This window comes from Nicotiana sylvestris, chromosome 7 (genome assembly GCF_000393655.2).
Source record: "Nicotiana sylvestris chromosome 7, ASM39365v2, whole genome shotgun sequence".
NCBI classification, from domain to species: Eukaryota; Viridiplantae; Streptophyta; class Magnoliopsida; order Solanales; family Solanaceae; genus Nicotiana; species Nicotiana sylvestris.
The window spans coordinates 29,072,722-29,094,404 of NC_091063.1; the positions used below are offsets into that span (position 1 = coordinate 29,072,722).

General features: G+C 35.9%; 2 protein-coding genes, 1 long non-coding RNA gene and 4 other non-coding genes across 7 annotated transcripts; 4 read left to right on the forward strand and 3 right to left on the reverse strand.

Moving 5' to 3' along the window:
* Positions 1-396: 396 nt before the first annotated feature.
* Positions 397-1,812, reverse strand: LOC138872632 (uncharacterized). Its single transcript, XR_011401104.1, has 2 exons — positions 1,473-1,812; positions 397-665 (listed from the first exon to the last, which is right to left on the reverse strand). It is a non-coding gene; the product is annotated as an uncharacterized lncRNA (long non-coding RNA).
* Positions 1,813-9,001: 7,189 nt separating this feature from the next.
* Positions 9,002-15,442, reverse strand: LOC138872917 (secreted RxLR effector protein 78-like). The gene is made up of 2 exons (XM_070151336.1): positions 15,104-15,442; positions 9,002-9,097 (listed from the first exon to the last, which is right to left on the reverse strand). The coding sequence occupies exons 1-2, from the start codon at positions 15,440-15,442 to the stop codon at positions 9,002-9,004; spliced, it is 435 nt and encodes a 144-aa protein (XP_070007437.1).
* On the forward strand, positions 12,436-12,537 carry LOC138874253 (small nucleolar RNA Z157/R69/R10). The gene has a single exon (XR_011401297.1). It is a non-coding gene; the product is annotated as a small nucleolar RNA Z157/R69/R10 (small nucleolar RNA).
* On the forward strand, positions 12,665-12,751 carry LOC138874254 (small nucleolar RNA R11/Z151). The gene has a single exon (XR_011401298.1). It is a non-coding gene; the product is annotated as a small nucleolar RNA R11/Z151 (small nucleolar RNA).
* Positions 12,850-12,962, forward strand: LOC138874255 (small nucleolar RNA Z152/R70/R12). The gene has a single exon (XR_011401299.1). It is a non-coding gene; the product is annotated as a small nucleolar RNA Z152/R70/R12 (small nucleolar RNA).
* On the forward strand, positions 13,051-13,176 carry LOC138874267 (small nucleolar RNA snoR80). Its single transcript, XR_011401309.1, has one exon. It is a non-coding gene; the product is annotated as a small nucleolar RNA snoR80 (small nucleolar RNA).
* A 521-nt stretch (positions 15,443-15,963) lies between the features above and the next one.
* LOC138872918 (uncharacterized) lies at positions 15,964-16,422 on the reverse strand. Its single transcript, XM_070151337.1, has one exon. It carries the CDS (start codon positions 16,420-16,422, stop codon positions 15,964-15,966), a length of 459 nt encoding a protein of 152 aa, XP_070007438.1.
* Positions 16,423-21,683: the final 5,261 nt, after the last annotated feature.

Here is a 21,683-nt window from a genome sequence, read left to right on the forward strand (position 1 = left end):
ATTGCTCTTGACATTGGTTTTCCCGTACGACACTAACAATCTCGTCTAGCGTACGGAAGAGACCTCAGTTGGCGGACAGTAACTGCACAGACATCAGTTGCTTAGCTTTACGTCGCCCTTCCAAGGAATCTCAGGAAGACACCGCGTAACAGTATGGACGTATACATATCCATGAACAAGACTCTACCAAATACTGCTCCGTGATCAAAAACTTAAAACTTACGTACAGATACCAACTTTGTCAAGTCCCAAACTATCCCCTAGACGTGATTGACACCCAGCTAACACCACCTGCCAAGCGAACCTTTTTTTAAAAATGTTTAACTATTTACATAAACAGTGGAAGAAAAATTAAGTGCAGGCTAGAAGTATTATTAATAGTTAAAGACAAAATAATTATCACCCAATACATTAGTCAATTTACAGAAAAACCAACAGTCACTCAAACAATAAAACTCTAGCCCAAATCCCACACTAAGACCATGGAGCATCTAACAGAGTAATATGAGTTCAACTGACGGGTATGAAAACCTAAAAAAATTAACTAACATGAACTGGATAAAGCTAAAACGAAAGCCTCCACGAACAATGCGGTGGCTCAACTCAGCACTAGGATCTACTCGAGCAAACTCGTCAGCCACTAGCTCTATCTCCCACAACGGTATCTGCATAGAGATGCAAGTAAGGAGTGAGTTATACATAAATATAACTCAGTAAGATCCTGAACCCGCCACCTTAAATATCTCTGAAACAAATGTTAGAAAATACAAATACACCACAATAAGAATGATATAATAAACACGATAATTATACAATAACTCAATATATGTATCAACAGAGTTAATAAGAATTAACCAACAAGAGTACACACTAAGGACTTGTCATAATTGCGGTGAAAGAAATTAACAGATATTTTTACGAGTTCATAACGACACCATAATGCCTCAAATATGTAATGGAGCATACACAAAGCTCGCTAAAGCATACACAATACCCCAAATATATCCAGAAGCATACACAATGCTCGGGTAATGTACAAAGGCATACAATATGCTCCAACATCAAGGCTCAGAACCGTATCAAACTCAACAATAAGGCTCACAGCCATATCAAACTATCAAACTCAACATCATGACTCACAACCGTATCAAACTCAACATCATGACTCACAACCGTATCAAACTCAATAACATAGCTCACAGCCGTATCAAACTATCAAACTCAATATCATGGGTCACAGCCGTATCAAAGCATCAAACTCAACATCACGGCTCACAGCCATATCACGCCATCAAACAACTTAAAAAAATAATTTTTCTACATTATTTATAAAATAATATATTTGCGACTAGTCTAAGACCATCAATTCTGTCAAACGCATGTTTGTCCCAACACATGGATCAGGCAGAGAAAAACACATTTTTCAAAATGAATTTTAGAAAAACAAGTATTAAAACTTAATTTTCACTTACCTCGATAATGGAGGGTTTCTTAACTTGGCAACGGCTAGAACACCCACCAAACAACCTCAGATAGCCTCAATCTTGACTAAAATTAATGGTGGTCGCGATTCGTGGCATCGTCGTAAGAACAATATCCATATGCGTCGATTTTCCCAACAAATTTTGCCTATTATCATCGCTTGGCTTCACAAGTTTTATATGCTAATGATGATTATAAGTTCTTCTCTTAAGCAGAGTAGATAAACCATAACAATATATCCTCCTCCATCCTTAGGATGCTGCCGTCAAAGAACCCCAAAGCTACCTCCCTTCGTTGATCTCCAACCGCATTTCAAAAGGCCAAGTGCTTAGTCCTAGGTAATACACGTGAGCAACAAACATATTATGGGCCTAGCTGCTTCTTTTTTTGACCCACATACATCAGAAGTCTTTTTATAAATTATAACCCACTAACATGTGCAATTGTAAAAACTAACCAATTAGTTTATAATTAAAATCTGGTTATTACACAAAACTCCCCAACCTCACTTTTCCCTGATGCTTTGTCTAGCCTCTACAACTTTTTAGGCAAGAGGAGCATCCTCTTATTGTTCAATTTAGCCTAATAACTAGTCTACGTTTAAATTTTAGCCAAAACTTTAAGTAAAATTGTGACATACAACCTATATTAGACTTGAAGGAGAGGGAAAAGGGTTAGATTTGCCTCTGCACTATTCAAAATTGAGTAAATTTGTTGTTCATTAAACTTTAGTTTTATCTTGTAACACGGTTAGGATAAATTCTTATTTTTCCTTGACCTCTAATAAAGCTTTAACCATTAAACGGTAGTTTTACATTGCATTCAAAAGTTAAGGGTTAAATATGAACTTTTTTTCCGAAGAATTTGAACATGTAGCGCTTTAATTAATACTACGGATAAATACGAGAAATTTGCTAATGTTAAAGTTATGGATGAACCAAAATTTAATGTAAAGCAAAATTGAACAGATAATACATGACCAAATTTAGATATTTCCTTTGAAAATAAGATTCGTGAATAGTTCAAAGGCCTAACTGGTACAAAGAATGTATGTTTTCCACAAATAGGATCATTCAATGCCACTGTTTATTTTAATCCTATTAAAAAAATAAAAAATTATTTTGTGTCGGTATTTTAAAGCACGTTGTTAGAATTTTGAAGCACGCTACTAGAATTTTGAAAAATGCCGCCAGAATTTTAAAGCACGCTACTAAAATTTTAAAATATTCTACCATAATTTTAAAGCACGCTGCTAGAATTTGAAGCATGCTACCAGAATTTTGAAGCATCGACTAAATCTGAAAATCTAGCAGCATACTTCAAAATCCTGGCAGCATGCTTTTAAATTTTGGTGTAGGATTATTTTATCAAAATTCTTAACGGGTTCAAACTATAAATAGTAGGTCAAAAAATAGGGTAAAGTACACAAATAGCCATCAAGAGTGGACGATCTTTGAACTTTTGTTCCCGTTTGTCTGATGGGTAAAACTTCAAGTTTAACAAATATTGTCGCTTGCTTGTAATGGGCAATACTTTAACTTTTGATCGTGAAGTTCTGACCATAGGGCAAGGGAGGGTCAAAATTTAAATGCCACCTCAAAAAGTATCATATTTCTTTTTAAAAAACTAGTATTAGAACCCGCGCGACGCGCGAATAACATTAAAAAAATATTATTCATATTATTTTAATAAAATTTCAACTGTTATTTTATATCTTTAATGCAGTGTAACCAAAAATAAAATAATAAAATTAAAAGAAACTAATTATATAACTTTAATTAACTTTTCTATTTATTATTTTAATTTATTACATTATCGGCTATTTCGTATTATTACATAGATATAAAAGCTTTTATTAATGGGTTAGTATTCTTGTCCATTACTCCATTTTATATATCGATATACATTTTTATTTCTCCTATTTTTTAATTTTTTTTTGTTTCTTATATTGTTAAGAGTTTTTCGAATATTTAATATATAAATAATAATTTTGTATTTCCTACTTTATTTTATTTTTAAAATTTGTGTGCCCTATTTTGTATATTTTTATACTATGATGTTTTGATCAACCTCCCCAACACACCTCAATATCTCAAAAGGGCCAGTAAACCTCGGACTCAACTTCTCTTTCTTCCTGAATCTCATAACGCCCTTCATAGGCGAAATCCGAAGCAGAACCCGCTCTCCAACCATATAGGAAACATCACGAACCTTCCGGTCCGCGTAACTCTTCTGTCTGGACTGGGCTGTACGAAGTCTATCCTGAATCACCTTAACCTTCTCTAAAGCATCATGTACCAAGTCTCCCAATAGTCTAGCCTCACCCGGCTCAAACCAACCCACCGGGGATCTACACCACCTCCCATATAAAGCCTCATACGGTACCATCTGAATGCTGGACTGATAGCTGTTGTTATAAGCAAACTCCGCCAATGGAAAGAACAGATCTCAAGACCCTCCAAACTCAATCACACACGCACGGAGCATATCCTCAAGAATCTAAATAGTGCGCTCGGACTGTCCGTCCGTCTGAGGGTGAAATGTTGTACTCAACTCCAACGGAGTACTTAACTAATGTTAAACGACCCTCCAGAACTGTGATGTAAACTGAGTACCCCTATCTGAGATGATGGACACTGGAATACCATGCAAACGAACAATCTCCCAGATACAAATCTCCGCCAACCGCTCCAAAGAATAAGTAGTGCACACAGGAATAAAATGAGCGGACTTGTTCAGCCGATCCACAATCACCCGAATAGCATCGAACTTTCTCGAAGTCCGTGGGAGCCCAACTACAAAGTCCATGGTGATCCGCTCCCACTTCTATTCCGGAATCTCTATCAGCTGGAGCAACCCACCCGGTCTCTGGTGCTCATACTTCACCTCCTGACAGTTGAGGCACCGAGCTACAAATCCAACTATATCCTTCTTCATTTGCCTACACCAGTAGTGCTGCCTCAAATCCTGATACATCTTCGCGACACCGGGATGAATGGAATACCGCGAGCTATGGGCCTCCTCCAGAATCATCTCCCGAAGCCCTTCAACATTGGGTACACAAATCCAACCTTGCATCCTCAATACCCCATCATCACCAATAGTCACATATCTAGCATCACTGTGCTGACCTTGTCCTTGAGGACAAGCAAATGAGGGTCATCATATTGCTACTCCCTGATACGATCAAAAAAGGAAGACCGAGAAACCATGCAAGCTAGAACCCGACTGGGCTCCGAAAGATCCAATCTCACAAACTGGCTGGCTAAGGCCCGAACATCCAACGCCATAGGCCTCTCCGATGCTAGTAAATAAGCCAAACTCCCCAAATCATTTACTTTTTTATCTAATGTTTTAATATTTTTTATTTTGTATTACGTCTATTAACGATATTTTTTTCTATTTTATTTTAATTATTGAAAACTTTCTACATGAGAAATTTCTTTCTATTTTTAACATTTCACTGTGTTGCTCAAAGGACTTTTATTATTACATATTTTTATTATGACTTTACTTAATGAGATTCGAGATGTGTAACATTATTTATTATAGATCGTTGCTCTTCACAAATCAAAAATAATTCCTCATCTCAAACTAAAATAAGTATTATTCTTTCAACCTTTTAAACCATGTTAGTTCGTTGTTGTATTATGCAATACTTAGTCTAACTCTTAAATTTAATTTGTTTTCACACTCTTATTTTATAACTATGAATTCATTGATTCAGTAAAATTCAATCGGTTGAGAAGTCAAAAAAGTGGTAAAAGAAGAATAAAATTAAGTTTAGCTATGACAAAACAACACAAAATAATTTTTGTTTAAAAGAAATTTGATTTTTATTTTTCTAAATATTCAATAATTTTGTAACTGTTAAATTACTACTATTTAAATAAATAAAAGTAGTAAAAAAATCTGAATAATTGTATTCATGGCATACCATACAAATAACATCTTCTATTATTTGCAAAAGCAAAAAAAAAAAGTGTATAAAAAGGTTTGAAAATAAGCAAATGAGAATTAAGTCATAGTAAAAACAAAGTACAATTCAATTCGACATTATTTCTAGACATATATATCATTTCAAATCATGTTCTTTCAATGCGTACACTAATGAGAAAATAACTCAGGAGATAATCGATATCATCTTATATTACAAAGAAGTTGTTCTTGGTCCTTGGTGCTCTATTTTAAAGAACAATGCATTAAATGGATCCAATCAATCGAGATAATTACTATACAAAGATCTCGGGTTCTCTAAATTTTACAATTGTAGCTATTACTATTTATTTGTAAATATTCTAAAGAGTATTTTCTATGTTCTTTAACCAAACAGGAAGTCTATTGAAATCAAAATAGGCAAAATAAATGATAGATGATATTATAAAATATTTGACTGAAAATTTAAATACAATAATTATCTGTAATTACATATAGTGCATACACATTATACAATTATGAACAACGTAGAATACCTTCATTTTATATCAACTTGCTGAACCTTATAATATTCAAATTCACCAGAAAATCATTCTAATTACTTTTAAGAAATGATGATATACTTCTGGAAAATGAATGAATTAAACATTAAGAACAATATCATATCATGGTTATAGAATTTTTTTCAAAGCTTCATAAATAAGAAAGAAACGGAGAATTCACCATGCTACCACTACTTCAATGGCAAAAAAAATACATTAGAGATTGCACAACTTTTAGATGGATCGGACTTGCCTTTTCTTTTCCAAAAAGAAGATTATATATACATGAGTTTAAGCTCATACTCCCTAAAATCTCTCCTAAGAATATTCTAATAATATCATATTCCTATAATATATCATATAGTATCACATCTCTAACAAATATAGATACACAATATATAAATACTATATTTACACATTTACAGATCTTGATTCATAAAAGAAAATCCAACAACAATGAAGCACGAAGAAAAATCAATAAGATCTGCAATTTTTTTTTTAATAGTATCATAATGCTTCTTTGAATCAAACTTGATTTTTGAATCTCAATTCAAAAAAGATTATCTTTCAATTCAAGATTTAAGATTTCAATTCAAAAACTTTTATCCTTCAATTTAAATTTTCTTTATCTCAATTTAAATATGTTTTAATCTAAATTCAATATTTTTATTATAATATTTATTAACTTTTACTTTTAACTTTTCTTATCACACCACTTGACGTGGTTGATTACCTTGTTATTCTTAATTAATTATCTGAGTAATTATTTAACTCTATTTTTTGTTAAGGATAATAGTCTAAAAGATATCCAATAGATATGGCAGTTTAGGAGTCTTTTTTCCTTAAAAATCATTTTTCAAAACATTTGCAAGATTCATTTCAATAAATTTAAACCTCATCATATAAAGTCTGCATTAACAAACAATTAGAATTCAATAATTTAATTACGTCACATGTTTCTAAAAAAAATGTTTTTAGCTCTAAAGTAAAATTTATAATAAATATATTTTCAATAGTAAGAGATTGTTGGATATGAACTATCGATTTTGTAAGATACAAAATGTTTATGTAAATATTTTTTTCTTAAAAAAGAATACCTACCATAACTGAACTATACACAAATTTAATTAAAGATACTTATAATAATGTATATTGTTCACAAATAAAGTTAGATACAAAACTTGTACTAAATAAAGAATTATTATTTCAACTTAAAATTAGTGTATAAGATTTTCAACGAAATTTTAATTGATTCTTGCTCAAAAAAAGGATACCTAACATAACTGAATTAACACAAATTTAATTAAAGATACCTATTGAAAATTTTGTACTACTACTTCCATTAAATATATTTTCATTTATAATTCAAATTTTTAATGTTGTCTTAAAATTGCCAAGTGACTTTATTTTAGCTTGTCACTTAGCTTAACCACATGTTTCACTACTCTCCTTTTAATATAATATAGATTATCCAAAATATACTTAGAATTATAGGCTATCTAGTGTGGGTGAAGTACACAAATAACCCCCAAAGAGGATGATCTTATATTTTTGCTCCCCTCTTGTTCCATAGGTAGAACTTCAAGTTTAACAAATGTTGCCTCTCTCTTACTCCATGGGCAGTATTTTTAACTTTTAGTTGGGGGTTTGGCATGATTTAACAACTAGGTCCAACAACTGGCATAAAAAAGCCAACCTTTTAGGATTTGGCAATGATAGCGTAAAGTTATTATCACTCTCCTAATGGTTCAACCACCATCTTAAAAATAAGCCCCATCAAAATTATTTTTCTTAAAAATAACAAAAAATATTTAAAATCCTCTCTCTCTCTTCTCTCACAGCAACCATCATCTTAGAAATTAGGTTCCATTTTTTTCAGTAGTATCTGAAAAACTCCTAAATATTTTTTAATTATTTTTCTAATTTCTTTATCTGTATATCCAAATATATAACACAATAATAATTATATTATTTATATATCACAATGTATAACATAATAATAATGTGTATATCAAAAAAGTATATTAAAATTTTATTTTCCTTCTTTGTATATCACATTTCAGATTGAAAACTCAAGTTCAAGATGACTCCACATGTATATCCCCTATTATATCCCGTGTATATCTTTATGTACATCAGTGATATCTCATGTATATCATGTGTATCTGTGTATATCCATGAAAATTTGTGTTATATATACAATATACAATGTGATATACATGGGTACCCATAAAAAAGTGTGTTGTATATATGATATACAAAGTAATATACACATATGTCCTTAAAAACCTGTGTGTGATATACACTGATGTACACGACATACAACGAGATATACACATATCATAGTTGAATTTTTAGGTCTGATTGTTTTACCTAAAATCAGTCTAAATCACTTCTAATCTTGCTCAAATTTTGTATATAGCCTCGTCTAGGTATTTTCAACTAATTTCAATCATACTCACTTGCTCAATCCAACCAAAAAAAGAAGAGAGAAGAAAAATAAGTAGAAATGTATTTTTTCTCTCTTAGTTTTTGTTTTTGATTTTCTCTGATGTAAGATCAACTTTACCTTTTCATCTTACTGTTTTTTTTATAATTTGCAAGAATTTTTACTAAACTATGAGAGCGAAAGAGAAGAGATAAAAGAAGAAATACAAGGAGAAAAATGAGGAGGGAAGCAATGAACAATAAGAGAATTGAATGGTGGAAAAGGGGTGGATGCAGACAGTTTGGGGCCAATTGTTTGAGAGAGAATATATAAGAGAGTAATTTTTTTTTTTTTAGAATTTGGCTATATAATACCAATTGTTTGGGGATGTATTTGTCAAACTTAATATAAGGCAAAAAATTGTCAATTCCTGTTACGTGTTGTCACCTGGTGCCACTTTATCTAACTTGTTAATCTTGAAGTTATGCTAATGGGCAAGCAGAAGTCAAAAGTTAAGGTAAAAATTGCACGAGGCGTCATATTTGATCGTCCCCATTTAACTTATATCCATTTTTTTTATTTTTTTTAACTTGTACCCACTTTTTAAACAACTTTAGACATCTTTCTCCTCCTCATCCTTCATGTTCTTCTCCTTCTTCTTCTCCTTCTCATTCTCCTTCCTTTTCTTGAACTTCTTCTTCTTCTTCTTCTTGTGAATATATTTTAATGTAGTTTATGACGTTTTACCATGGTGAGTTGTTATGACGTTTTATTTTTTACTATTGCTTAGGGTCTTTTCTTCTTATTTTTCTTAATTGCAAAATGGGCTCATTAGATTTATTGTTGTTTTGACAAGTTGATAATTGGGGTTTGTTCCTGATGATATTTGGAGGTTATGTTTCAAATTTGAGCTCATTTGGAGTAGATTTAGGTATTAAATCGTATACTGAATTGTTATAATTCGAAAAATAAATTTTCGTTTCTGGGCAATTTTTACTTTAAACTTATTGGCCTTAAGTGAATGAAAACGTTTGTTGCACTTTAGACTTTTTGGCCTTAAGTGCATCCGAAGTGCAATTTTTCACTTCAGATTTATTAGCCTTAAGTGCATGAAACCATTGGTTGCACTTCAGACCTATTTGGCCTTAAGTGCATTTGAAGTGCAATTTTTTCACTTCAGGCATTTTTTTATAACTTCAGACCCATAAGTTTGAAGTTGAACGTAAAGCGGGTGCGCTTGCAAACTTATTAGCAAAGTGGGTATATGTTCAATTGTGACCCCAAAATCGGATATAGATACAAAAGGGGGTTTTGACACAATTACCCACAAAAACAAAACTATTTACCCTTGTCTACCCATTTATTTTTCTACCCATAAACTAATTACATTTCCTATCCATAGTAGTTTTTGTAGGGAATTTTTTCTTTATTCTCCAATTCTTTTTTATTTCTATGCTTCTTTTCTTCTTCTTTTTCTTTTTTCTTTTCTTTTCTGCTTTTCTTTTTTCTAGTTTTCTTCTTATTTTTTTCTTTTTTTCCTTTTCTAACTTATTTAATTTTTTTATATTGCTTTTTTCTTCATAATCTAATTTTATTTACCGTTTTTACTATTTTTTATTATTGTTTTTTATACGATAAGAAATATTTAGTAAATATTTTTCACATTTTTTAAAATATAACTAGTACAATATACCTTTTATTTTATTTTTCTTTCTCATTTTTTAAATTTAATTATTAAACTGAAATAATATTAGTTGTCACTTGATCTAATATTTTAAGAATCACATTGACTGTTGTTGAGCACCATAAATTACATAATCAGATTTTAAGAATCAACACGTGATTGCCATGCAAACCTTGATCTCCTTCCCTATAAATATCAGTACACACTCTACCATTAGAAGTAATACAACCAGTTATAGAGCAAGAAAACATAATCTACGGCAACCAAATCTCCATATATACTCGTTAGAATAAAAATGATAATAAAATATTTAAAAATAGAACAAAAGTATAAGTAGCGAAAAATACTTCTAGTACCACGTGATACCAATATGGTAAATATGTATACCAACAGAGCATATGATTTCTCTAGAATATTGCTACAACTATCTGCGATTATACTACTCTACCAAAACATTAAAGGACCCAATAAAAGTATGAGAAAATTACATGCTCGTATTGCAAGCTAAATATTCACAAAACAACTTGTTCATTTCGTATATTAAGAGGGTATATAGTTGTATGGGGTCGTTCCAACAATTACCTATAACTATAAAAACTATTAATACACATAATTTATGTCCATCGGCACACAAAAAATCTAGCATTACTGCAACTCATGTTGATATAAATAATTTCCTAATACAATTCACTTAAAATGCAACTAAAACAACCAAAACAATGTTCAAACTACCATATGATACCAGTATGACATATAACTATACCAACATGGTATACCTTTTTACTAGTTAATTTTCGGCAACTATATAACTATACTACTATTACATAACACACATGCATAAAGAGAAAAAAAATAGGGTATCACATATTAATATAATAAGGTATTTCAAGATATTGTACTATATTACTATTATTAAAAGAAAATCAAATATTGTACCAATTAAATGCAGCTAACATAACCAAAAAATAATTCAACTAACATATGATACCAATATAGTATATAGCTATACTAATAGGGTATATAGTTGAAATGAATTGTATACTAAAATGGTATATTTGTATACTATTTGGGTATACAATACAGTATATTGTTACAATATAGCTATATACCCCTACAACATATCGTATACCGTAGCAGTATACTATTAATTAACTGTGTTCTTCTATTTTCAGTGAAAATATTCAATCTTAATCATCTCAAATCAACTTCAAATATGATCAAATTTCAGTATGAATTTCTAGAAGATACTATGAGCAATATTTAATAACACCCACTTTGAATAAAATAAGAAATCTTCAAAAACAAAAATTGAGCTTCAAGCCAACAATGGTAGATATTCAAACACACATAAAAATTCAGATTTGGGAAGCTACACGAAGGTACTTTAAGCAATATTTTATAGCACCCACATCAAATCAAACAATAAATCTTCAAAATAAAATTTTCGTTTTAGAAGCTTCAAGCTCAACAATGGTGGGTCTTCATACACACAAAAAGTATAAGGGAAGCTTGGATTGAACATCTTAATGAAGATCGATCTATTGAAGATTCAGACCTAAAAGTTTGAACTCATACACATAAAGTTCCAATTTTTCTCTTCAGACCTAAATTTGGATCCACTACTTTGTAATATTTCTCTATTGGATAAAGGATAAGACTCACTGAAAGCTTTTTCCTACTTAACTTTCTTGCTAATGATATATGGATGAGAGAATTTAAGAATAAAAGGAATTGCTTATTGGAAGAATATGAGAATTAATGTTGTAAAAGGAAGAAAGAGAAAATAGGGAGAAAAACAGGGGAACATATAAGAAAACTTTAAACTTTAAAATTATAGAGAAACAGTGATAGGGAGGCCGGGTAATTAATATAGGTGGGGTAGGTAGATATTGTAACTATTTTCAAAATGGGTAAAAGCGAGTAAATATTTTGGTTTTTGTGGGTATAAGGTGTAGTTTCCTCCCAAAGTTAAGGACATGTCATATTTGTGCAATTATTTGGCCCAGTGCTGCGAAGCCTATTGACCCAACAACTAAATTGCGATCCAAACTCCAGACGAAGCTCGTATTTCTACAGGCCCATTTGATTTCACTCAAAACCCTAGCGAAAGTTCACCCCGCCCCAACTGTAAACAAAACCCTAGCTGCGTCTAATACTGATACCTCCTATATATACATCTCCTCTCCTCTACATCTTTCATTGGCCCATTTCTGGTACTGCTGTTTGCTGCGTTTCCTTCTTCCTTGTAGCTAAGATTCATTCTCGATTCAGTTCCTTTGTCATGTGTTTTTTTTTTTTTATTTTCAGTTTCTTTTTTCCTTTATTCATCTCTTCTTAAAATTTGTTTTGTTTTTTACTTAAATATGTGTGTGGTGAGGAAGCAAATTATGTGGACTAGAGTTTCTGATCCTGGGGATTCATTCCCTTTTGGTTGAAGACAAACCCTTGGCTGTCTGAGCACACACTTTCTTCATCCTTCTTTGTTTTTTTTCCTGAATCAAAAAATTGTATATTTTGAAATACATTTTTATGTTCGTGTTAAAGTCTTTATTATTTGATTTATCTTTTGATATGTTAGTTGTTTTAAATTAGGGGCTTATGATGATAAATCAAATTATCTTAGCGGATTTCAGTGAGGTTTAATTATCAATGATCTGAATGTTACACACACTGAGGCCCTTGAAAATGTTTTACAATAAGTATCTCAAAAGTTATATTTTTCAGTATTTATTATAATTTCATTGGATTTCTTCAATAAGAGATTTAATGGGAAAGATCATGCAGTGATGAGACAAAGCACCGTAGGGGTGTAATAGGGCAGTGGAAGAAGGTTTTGAAAGCCTTTTCCGTGAGCTCATTTAATTAACGACTTCTCCTTCCACTGAGCATAACTTTATTTCCCAAATCATATTGTTTTTCTTATCTTTTTGGATTGAATTAGGTAGATGGAATTATTAGAAGAATATATTGCGCCTATTACCAATTCTGGGGGATAAACAATTCCTCTCAGGCATAATGGCTTAGGCGCCATATTGGAAGTGGTTATATCCTGATTGATGGACTCTTACCTGTGCCATACTATCCTGGAAACGCCACTTACATTTCTTCTCCCAATTGGCTTGTTATGTCAACAATGGCTGGGCAAAATCAATTATTAGAACAAAGAAATGTGATTAAGCTGATAATTATAGGACGATTTAAATTTGAAATGTGCTTTCTGATAGAAGTAGAGGAATAACTAAGCATAGGAACTTCCATATAAATTTGATAAATGAATACTTTATACAAAATATATAGCAGTAATAGTTCTAAAATTTTTGGTAATATCGTTTTACCTCAAATGTCTCGTTCGGGCAAGCGTTTTTCTCTTTGAATTAGTTTTGGACCAAAAATTTGTGCTAGAATTTTTTTCTATTTACACTAGAAACTGTCCTTGAAAAATTGGGAACCTCTAATTTGTCTTAACCCTACAAGTAAAGACTCCTCAGAGAATCAGAAGCGTTCGTATCTCATGATGGTTTAGTATCTACTGAGCTTGGAAGATGTGCCACATTTATGTTAAGATAAAGAGAAGCCTTTTAAACCTTGGGTGGAAATATGACACATATTTTGTGTGATTATAAATTAATTTGTAAAGATAAATTATTTCTAAAAAAGAAAATGAGTCATCCTTTGGCAAGGATTAAAAAGAAAATAAATTCACATGAAAAAATACATGGAATATATAATATTTTCAGGAATCACGTGTGTTTTAGGCTGTGAAACATTCTGTCTCAAAGCGTAAATATGCCAATGCGGAGCTGCCACTGAATATATTGAACCCAAATCAAGCTATTCATACTAAAATAACTAATGTGAATATGTATCATACTAAAAACAAAGTGTTAATTGTGCATCATGTATTTTTACAACAATAATCCCTACCTCGAAGGAGTAGAGAGATTGTTTTCAAAAAAAAAATTCGGTTCAAGAAAATAAAGACAATATTCGTATCACTATAGAAATTATATGAAAAATAAGGATAACATTAAATTCAGAGGAAAGATGCAAAATTCAAGAAAAAAAAAGACAAAAAGAAACAATAGCTAGTAAATAGGTCATGTACTGAAAAGTAAAATAATAAGATACAATATTTCTACTAGCTATCTTAGATAAAAACCCTATTAGACATAATCTTACAAAGGTACAAAGTAAGGTAATACTCGACTATCTCCTAATTTACAATCCTAATATTCGACCTACACATCTTTCTATCAAGTGTCATGTCTTTGGAAATCTGAAGCTTCGCCATATCCTGCCTAATCATTTCTTTCCAATATTTCTTAGGCTGCTCTTTACCTCTTTCGTACCCTTCACATCTTTCTATCAAGTGTCATGTCTTTGGAAATCTGAAGCTTTGCCATATCCTGCCTAATCATCTCTTTTCAATACTTCTTAGGTTGCTCTTTACCTCTTTCGTACCCTTCACAACCAGCCGTTCACACCTCCTTACTGGAGCATCTAGGCTTCTTCTCTGAACATGCCCGAACTATTTGAGCATCGCTTGTCGCATCTTGTCATCAATGGGAGCCATGTACACTTTCTCTCGAATATCATAGTTCCTAATCTTATCCATCTTAGTGTGTCTGCACATCCACTTTAATATCCTCATTTCTGCTACTATCATTTTCTAGATATGTAAGTTCTTAACAGGTCAACACTCAGCCCCATACATCATGGCCAGTCTAACCATTGCTTTATAAAACTTAACTTTGAGTATCGGTGGTACTCTTTTGTCACACAAGACTCCAGATGCTAATCTCTACTTCATCCATCCTACCCCAATACAGTGTGTGACATAGAATTGATCTCTCCTCTGCCTTGGATAGTCGACCCAAGGTATTTGAAGTTGCCTCTACTTGGGATGACCTACGATTCAAGCCTCACATCCAAGCCCACTTCCCCTAGCTCAGTGGTGAACTTACACTCTGAGTATTCCGTCTTCGTCCTGCTCAGTTTGAAACCCTCAGACTTAAGAGTCTGTCTCCAAACCTTCAGCCTCTTGTTAACACTGGCTTGCGACTCATCAATCAGAATTATGTCATCGGCGAATAGCATGCACCATGGCACCTCCACTTGAATATGGTATGTTAACGCGTCCATCACCAGGGCGAATAAGAGTGGATTGAGCGTAGAACCTTGGTGTAACCCCATTACAATTGGAAAATGCTCAGAGTCGCCTTCTACTGTCCTAACCTGAGTCTTAGCCCCATCGTACATGCCCTTAATCGCCATAATGTAGGGAACCAACATACCTTTTGCTTCCAAGCATCTCCAGAGAACTTCTCTAGAAACCTTGTCATACGCTTTCTCTAGGCCAATAAATACCATGTGCAGATCCTTCTTCCTTTCTTTGTACAGTTCTACCAACCTCTTAACAAGGTCTATAGCTTCGGTAGTAGAACGACCCGGTATGAACTGAACTGATTGTCAGATACAGACACTGTTATCCTTACCCTCGCTTCAACCACCCTCTCCCACACTTTTATGGAATGACTTAGTAATTTGATACCCCTATAATTGTTACAACTCTGGATATCACCTTTTGTTCTTATACAACGGAACCATTGTACTCCACCTCCACTCATCTGGCATCCTCTTCGCCTTAAAAATAATATTAAACAACTCAGTCAACCATTCCAAACCCGCTCTTCCCTTACACTTCCAAAATTCCACAGGTATCTCATCTAGCCCGGTCACTTTACCCCTATTTATCTTACGCATAGCTCCCATGACCTCCTCAACCGTAATACGCCTGCAGTGCCGAAAGTCACGGTGACTCTCGAAATTCTCCAATCGCCTAGCACAATATCTTGATCCCCTTCTTCATTCAAAAGTTTATTAAAGTAACTCTACCATCTCCTCTTAATCTGGGCATCTTCCATCAATAATCTACCATCTTCGTCCTTGATGCATCTCACTTGGTCCAAATCCCGAGCCTTCCTCTCTCTCAACTTGGCCAGCTGGAATAACTTTTTCTCCCCTTTTTTTCCCTTCAGTTCCTCGTACATACGACCATAAGCCGTAGTCTTAACCTCAGTGATCGCCATCTTAGCTTTCTTCCTAGCTACCTTATACCTCTCCATGCATGCCCGCCTCTCTTCCTCACATATGCTCCCCACTAATTTCAGGTACGCCGCCTTCTTCGCTTCCACTTTACCTTGGACCACTTCATTCCACCACCAGTCTCCTTTGTGCCCACCGGGGACACCCATCGAGACCCCTAACACCTTTATCGCAACCTCCCTTATACAGTCTACTGTCGCTGTCCACATAGTGTTCGCGTCACCACTACTCCTCCAAGCTCCCATAGCTGACAATCGCCCTTCCAACTCTTGGGCTTTATCCTTAGTTAAGGCTCCTCACCTGATTCTCGGTCTTCGTCGAGCAAGCTTTTTACTCTTCTTTAACATAATACCAATGTCCATCACCAAGAGCCTATGTTGTGTCACGAGTATCTCACCTGGAATCACCTTACAATCCTTGCACAACCCTCTATCACACCTCCTAAGGAGGAAATAGTCCATTTGAGTCCTTGCCACTGCATTTTGAAAAGTAACCAAATGTTCCTCCCTCTTCGAAAATCTAGAGTTCGCAATCGCCAGCCCAAAAGCCTTAGCGAAGTCCAACAACGAGGTACCTCATCCATTCCTCTCCCCAAAAGCAAAGCCTCCATGCACCTCGCCATAACCACCTGCAGTCGACCCAATATTACCATTGAAATCCCCTCCTATGAATAACTTCTCAGCAGGTGGAACCTGGCGCACCATCTCATCTAACCCCTCCCAGATGGGATATTCCCAAAGAACCCTAAAAGGTACAAAAGAAGGAATATTCAATAGAATATTCCCTTTGAAGGTTCCAAAGATATACTAGCCGTTACTTCTGTTCATGCTGCTCGACCTCGGCCCTGATGAGTCACTCAACGACTTGTTTTGTTGACCACTGATCGAACTCGACCAAACTGCCCATGGTAAGTTACAAATCTCACGATAATCACCTCTTCGTGTCGAATTTTCTCAATCAGATTTTGACCCATACAGTTAGTCTCTCCGCTTATCAAGGTCATCTTTTTGTCGACCTCAATGAGTGGACTTCATTATTCACATTTTGAGAAATTCGGATGGGGAGGTTGAGTATTGAGAATCGCAGCTGAGATGGTGACATGGCGTTTTGAGAGCCACACTTAATGACGTTGTTTCAGAGTGACGTCATAGCCTTATGCGTCATCATTACACGTCTTCCCAATGCGTTGCATCATTTCCCGTACCCTTATCATTTCGATCCCTATGCATTTGGCGGTTAATTGTCTCGACCTGAGCACCGATGTTCTCTACAAATAAAGAGGGGAAACCCTTTGAATGAACCTTTACATTTTCTAATCTTTTGAACCTGCACCTTTTCTTCTCTTCTTCTTCTTCTTTCTGTGTTCCTACTTTCAATAACTTTCGCCATTATCACTTCTGCACTTTCAATTCCTTCGCATATACATAACATAAGATGGATATTGCATCTTCCAACTCTGAAGGGACCTTTGACCTGGTTCCGTTGTCAATAGTCATGCCCTCTCATAATGAAGGGGAAGCCATTGTTGCAGAGGATGAAAGCTTTCCCACTATGGAGGAAATCATTCCTCGTAATTCAGGCTCCAGGTCGGACTTCTCAAAGTCACCTGCGGACGAGCCTGAGCCTGTAATATCTGAGATGGAAGCAACCCATCTTGCTGAGCTTAGGACCAAGTACAATATTCCTGCTCACATCGATATGGTCCCAGCTGGGAACGACGTAATCCAAATTCATCATCCTGGGTATTGCTCATTTTACGCATACCCGTTCCAAGTGGGCTATTCTCTTCCCCTTCCCTCGTTGGCGGAGGAATTCTGTCGCTACTACAACATTTGTCCGGCCCAACTCTCCCCATATATTTACAAACTCTTTCTTATGTTGATAAAGTATGCGGAGCTGGCCAACCGTGGGATTTCCATCCGCCATCTGCTGCATCTTTTCGCGCTAAGCTTTCATAGGGGTACTATGATACACCTCCGCCACCGTGGGACCAAGGGACTGGTGGTGAAAATGGATGATAAGACAAATCATCGATTTTATTTCAACTTCTTCTATATCAAAACCGAGCATGTGGTGGCAAACCCCAGAGGATTCCTTGAGGAGCGGAACTCGCCCGTAAGTGTTTTTGCTAACTGATTGTTTGTTGTCTCTCTTCGGTGACTTAAATGTTCTTCTTCCTTTTTTTTGCAACCGAGAAAGAACCTCATACGTTTGTCGCCGATATTCGCGACTGGGTGACTTAAGTTTTACCCCACACGGTGGGGATTCGTGAGTGGTCGTCGTTCAACAAGAAGTTTGGACGTAAAACTTTTTCGACCAATGAGTCAAGTTTTGATCTTCAGCTACTTCAACATGAATATCGTCTTCTTTTTCACTTCATGTAGTTTTCCTTTATTGTTAGGTCGAAGGGTTTCGAGGAAAGTGAAGGCTCCCACCCCCGCTTTTCGTCAATCGGGTACCTCGATCGGGTCTCTACTCGCTGCAACTGTAGGTGAGTCCGCACAGACTGCTTTTTCTTCTCAGGTCCCGTCCCTACGTAGACCTGGTCATCGGGCGGTTGTCCCATCAGCAGAGACTCTGACTTCTCCTATACTACATTAAGTGGATGAGTCGTCGTCGAGCGAGGAGGAAGTAGTTCCGCTTAAAAAGTGGAGAGTAGGGGTCGGCGGCGAGGCTGTAGGGAACGAAGAGCCAACGAGGGAGGATCCCGATCTGGACATGGTCGCACTCGACGGTGGCATGGTTTTGGAAGCAGAGACTGCATCCCCTTCAGATGTAGTGATTGCTCCCTTTTCAGATGTCGCCGTGAAAGGAGGAGGGCGATTAGAGGCACTCGAGGCATTCCAAGGAGTGATCCGTCGACATCAGAGCAGGCCGACGTTCCTTTCTCTGCCGAGGAGAGGGAGAAAGGTGTGGCCGTAGATGGCTATGAGTCTGGTTTCGACGTCGACCCCAAAGAGGAAAGGATGTTCGATGAGGGGTTTACCCGGGTAGAGGTGAGAATGGACGGATCTACTTGATCTATTGTCATTACCTTGGACTGCGCTTGTTGACGAACACAGAAAGTGTAGTCCCTTATTTGGTCCTTCTTTGCTCTGGCACCGAGAATAGGACTTTACGGTCGTTTAAGGATGTCGATCTATTGTTAGGCATATCTGGAACGGCTTTGAGGGTAAGTTTGTATTTTTGTTTTTGTTATTCTTCTACCTTATATCCTTTCTCCTTTTTGTTTTTACTGACTCTTTTTGGCTCTTTCTTTTTCCCTTAGAACCTCATTTTGGAGATCGAGAGCATCCGCCGAGAGGAGAAGTGGAAGGTAGTTTGAAAATGGGTTTGAAATATCACAAGTACCGTGACAGGTACCATAAGATGCATGCTCAATTCAGCGTGGATGGTAATTTCTAATCTCTCAGAGATAAGTTGAGGCAGAAGGACGATGAACTTGTGAGGGTCATTGGCAAATGCAGCGAGCTCGAGGGAGCGCTTAGGGTCAATGAGAATGAGCTCGAAGTGAGCAAAGGGGTTGTGGCCGAGTGTGTCGACCTTCAAGCTCAAGTTGCATCCCTGCGGGCCGAGCTTGAACAGAGCTCGATCAGAGCCAATGACTTAAGTGATGAGTTGGTCAAAAAAGTGGCAGAGTTAGAGAGGGCCGAGGAGGCCAGGACGACGACTTTGGAGAAGGTGGCGGCATTAGAGGATACCATCTGTGTCCTCAAATCTGAGCGGGCGAATGATGTGGAGACGACCGCGCTCAGGGAGGCGAAGTTTGACAAACGGATTGGTGTCTTGAGAAAGAGATTTCTGACCTAAATGAGCAGATCGCCGTTCTTGAGGACGAAAAGGGGCAGCTACTGGCTCAACCATCTTCATCTCGTGCTTCCACTTATCCCGATGTTCCACAGGATTTGTACGAGAAGTGGATTCATGCCGAGGCACAACTAGACATATTCAGGGGCTTGATAACGAATACTCCAATGGGGAGGACGATGGTGGGGACGATAGTGGGGGCGATGCTGCCGAGTAGTAATTTTTATAATCTTTTGTTTTTACTTTTGTGGGCGTCAGTTCGGCCCTTGCAAGATACCTCTTGATTTGGAATGTTATTTTTGCTATTTATTTTTGAGTGTTCTCTTTTTTTCTTGAATATTTTTCTCAATTGATTGCTTTGATTAAAGGAATTGTGTTGGTAGGCATTAGCTCGAATGTGATCGAGTGTCTTTGATTAGTTCGAGCAAAGTCAAACATTGCCATAATTAACTCGAATGGGGTTAACTATGAATCAAGTTCGAGCTAGACTGAATGTAAGTTAAATTCGAGCGGGGTCGAATGTCACTCAATTCATTTGAACTAGGTCGAGTGTGAGTGTCTTAATTAATTTGAACAAGGTTGAATATGAGTTGATTTGAGCGAGGTCGAATGTTAGTCGTAGTTAATTCGAACGAGGTCGAATGTTAGTTGATTTGAGCGAGGTCGAATGTTAACTCTTAATTAATTCAAACGAGGTTGAATGTGAGTCGATTCGAGCGGGGTCGAATGTTGACTCTTAATTAATTCGAACGAGGTCGAATGTGAGTTGATTCGAGTGAGGTCGAATGTGAGTTGATTCGAGCGAGGTCGAATGTTAACTCTTAATTAATTCGAGCGAGGTCGAATGTTACTCGCAATTAATTTGAACGAGGTTAAATGTGAGTTGATTTGAGCAAGGTCGAATGTTACTCGTAGCTGATTTGAACAAGGTCGAATGTGAGTCGATTCGAGCGAGGTCGAATGTTAACTCTTAATTAGTTCGAATGAGGTCGAATGTGAGTTGATCGAGCGAGGTCGAATGCTACTCTTAATTAATTCGAACGAGGTTGAATGTGAGTTGATTCGAGCGAGGTCGAATGTTAACTCTTAATTAATTAGAACGAGGTCGAATGTGAGTTGATTTGAGCGAGGTCGAATGTTAACTCTTAATTAATTCGAACGAGGTCGAATGTGAGTAGATTAAGGCTGTATTGTGGTCCGGGCCCAACCCGGGACCAGCCCAGGCCCGCGAGCCCACATGGGCTTTGGGCTAAATGGTCTGGCCCGTGTGTTCCGTGTCCAAGCGTTCCTAAGAGCCCACTGTGGGCCGGTCCAGCATGGAAAGATCATGAGCCCGGGACCGTTTAGCCTAGGACCGGCTGGCAGGCCTGGGCCGGTTCAACCAGTCCCAACGGCTATTTTTCAATTTTTTTTAAATTGGCCAACGGTTGGAAGTTTAAAAACTAGCCGTTGGCCTGCCAATTTAGCTGTTTGGCTTTTTAAAAAATAGCCATTTGCCCCCCAAACTTTGTTTTAACCCCAAACTTTTTATAATTATACTTTTTCCCTATTCTCAACTATAAATACCCCCCATTCTTCCATTTTTACTCACAAAATCATCAACCTCTCGCTAATTTTCTTATATAATTGCTTACTTTATTATTGCAATTTGTGAAAAATTATGAAGTTGGTGAATTGAAGTATTCAAGTCTTCAACGAT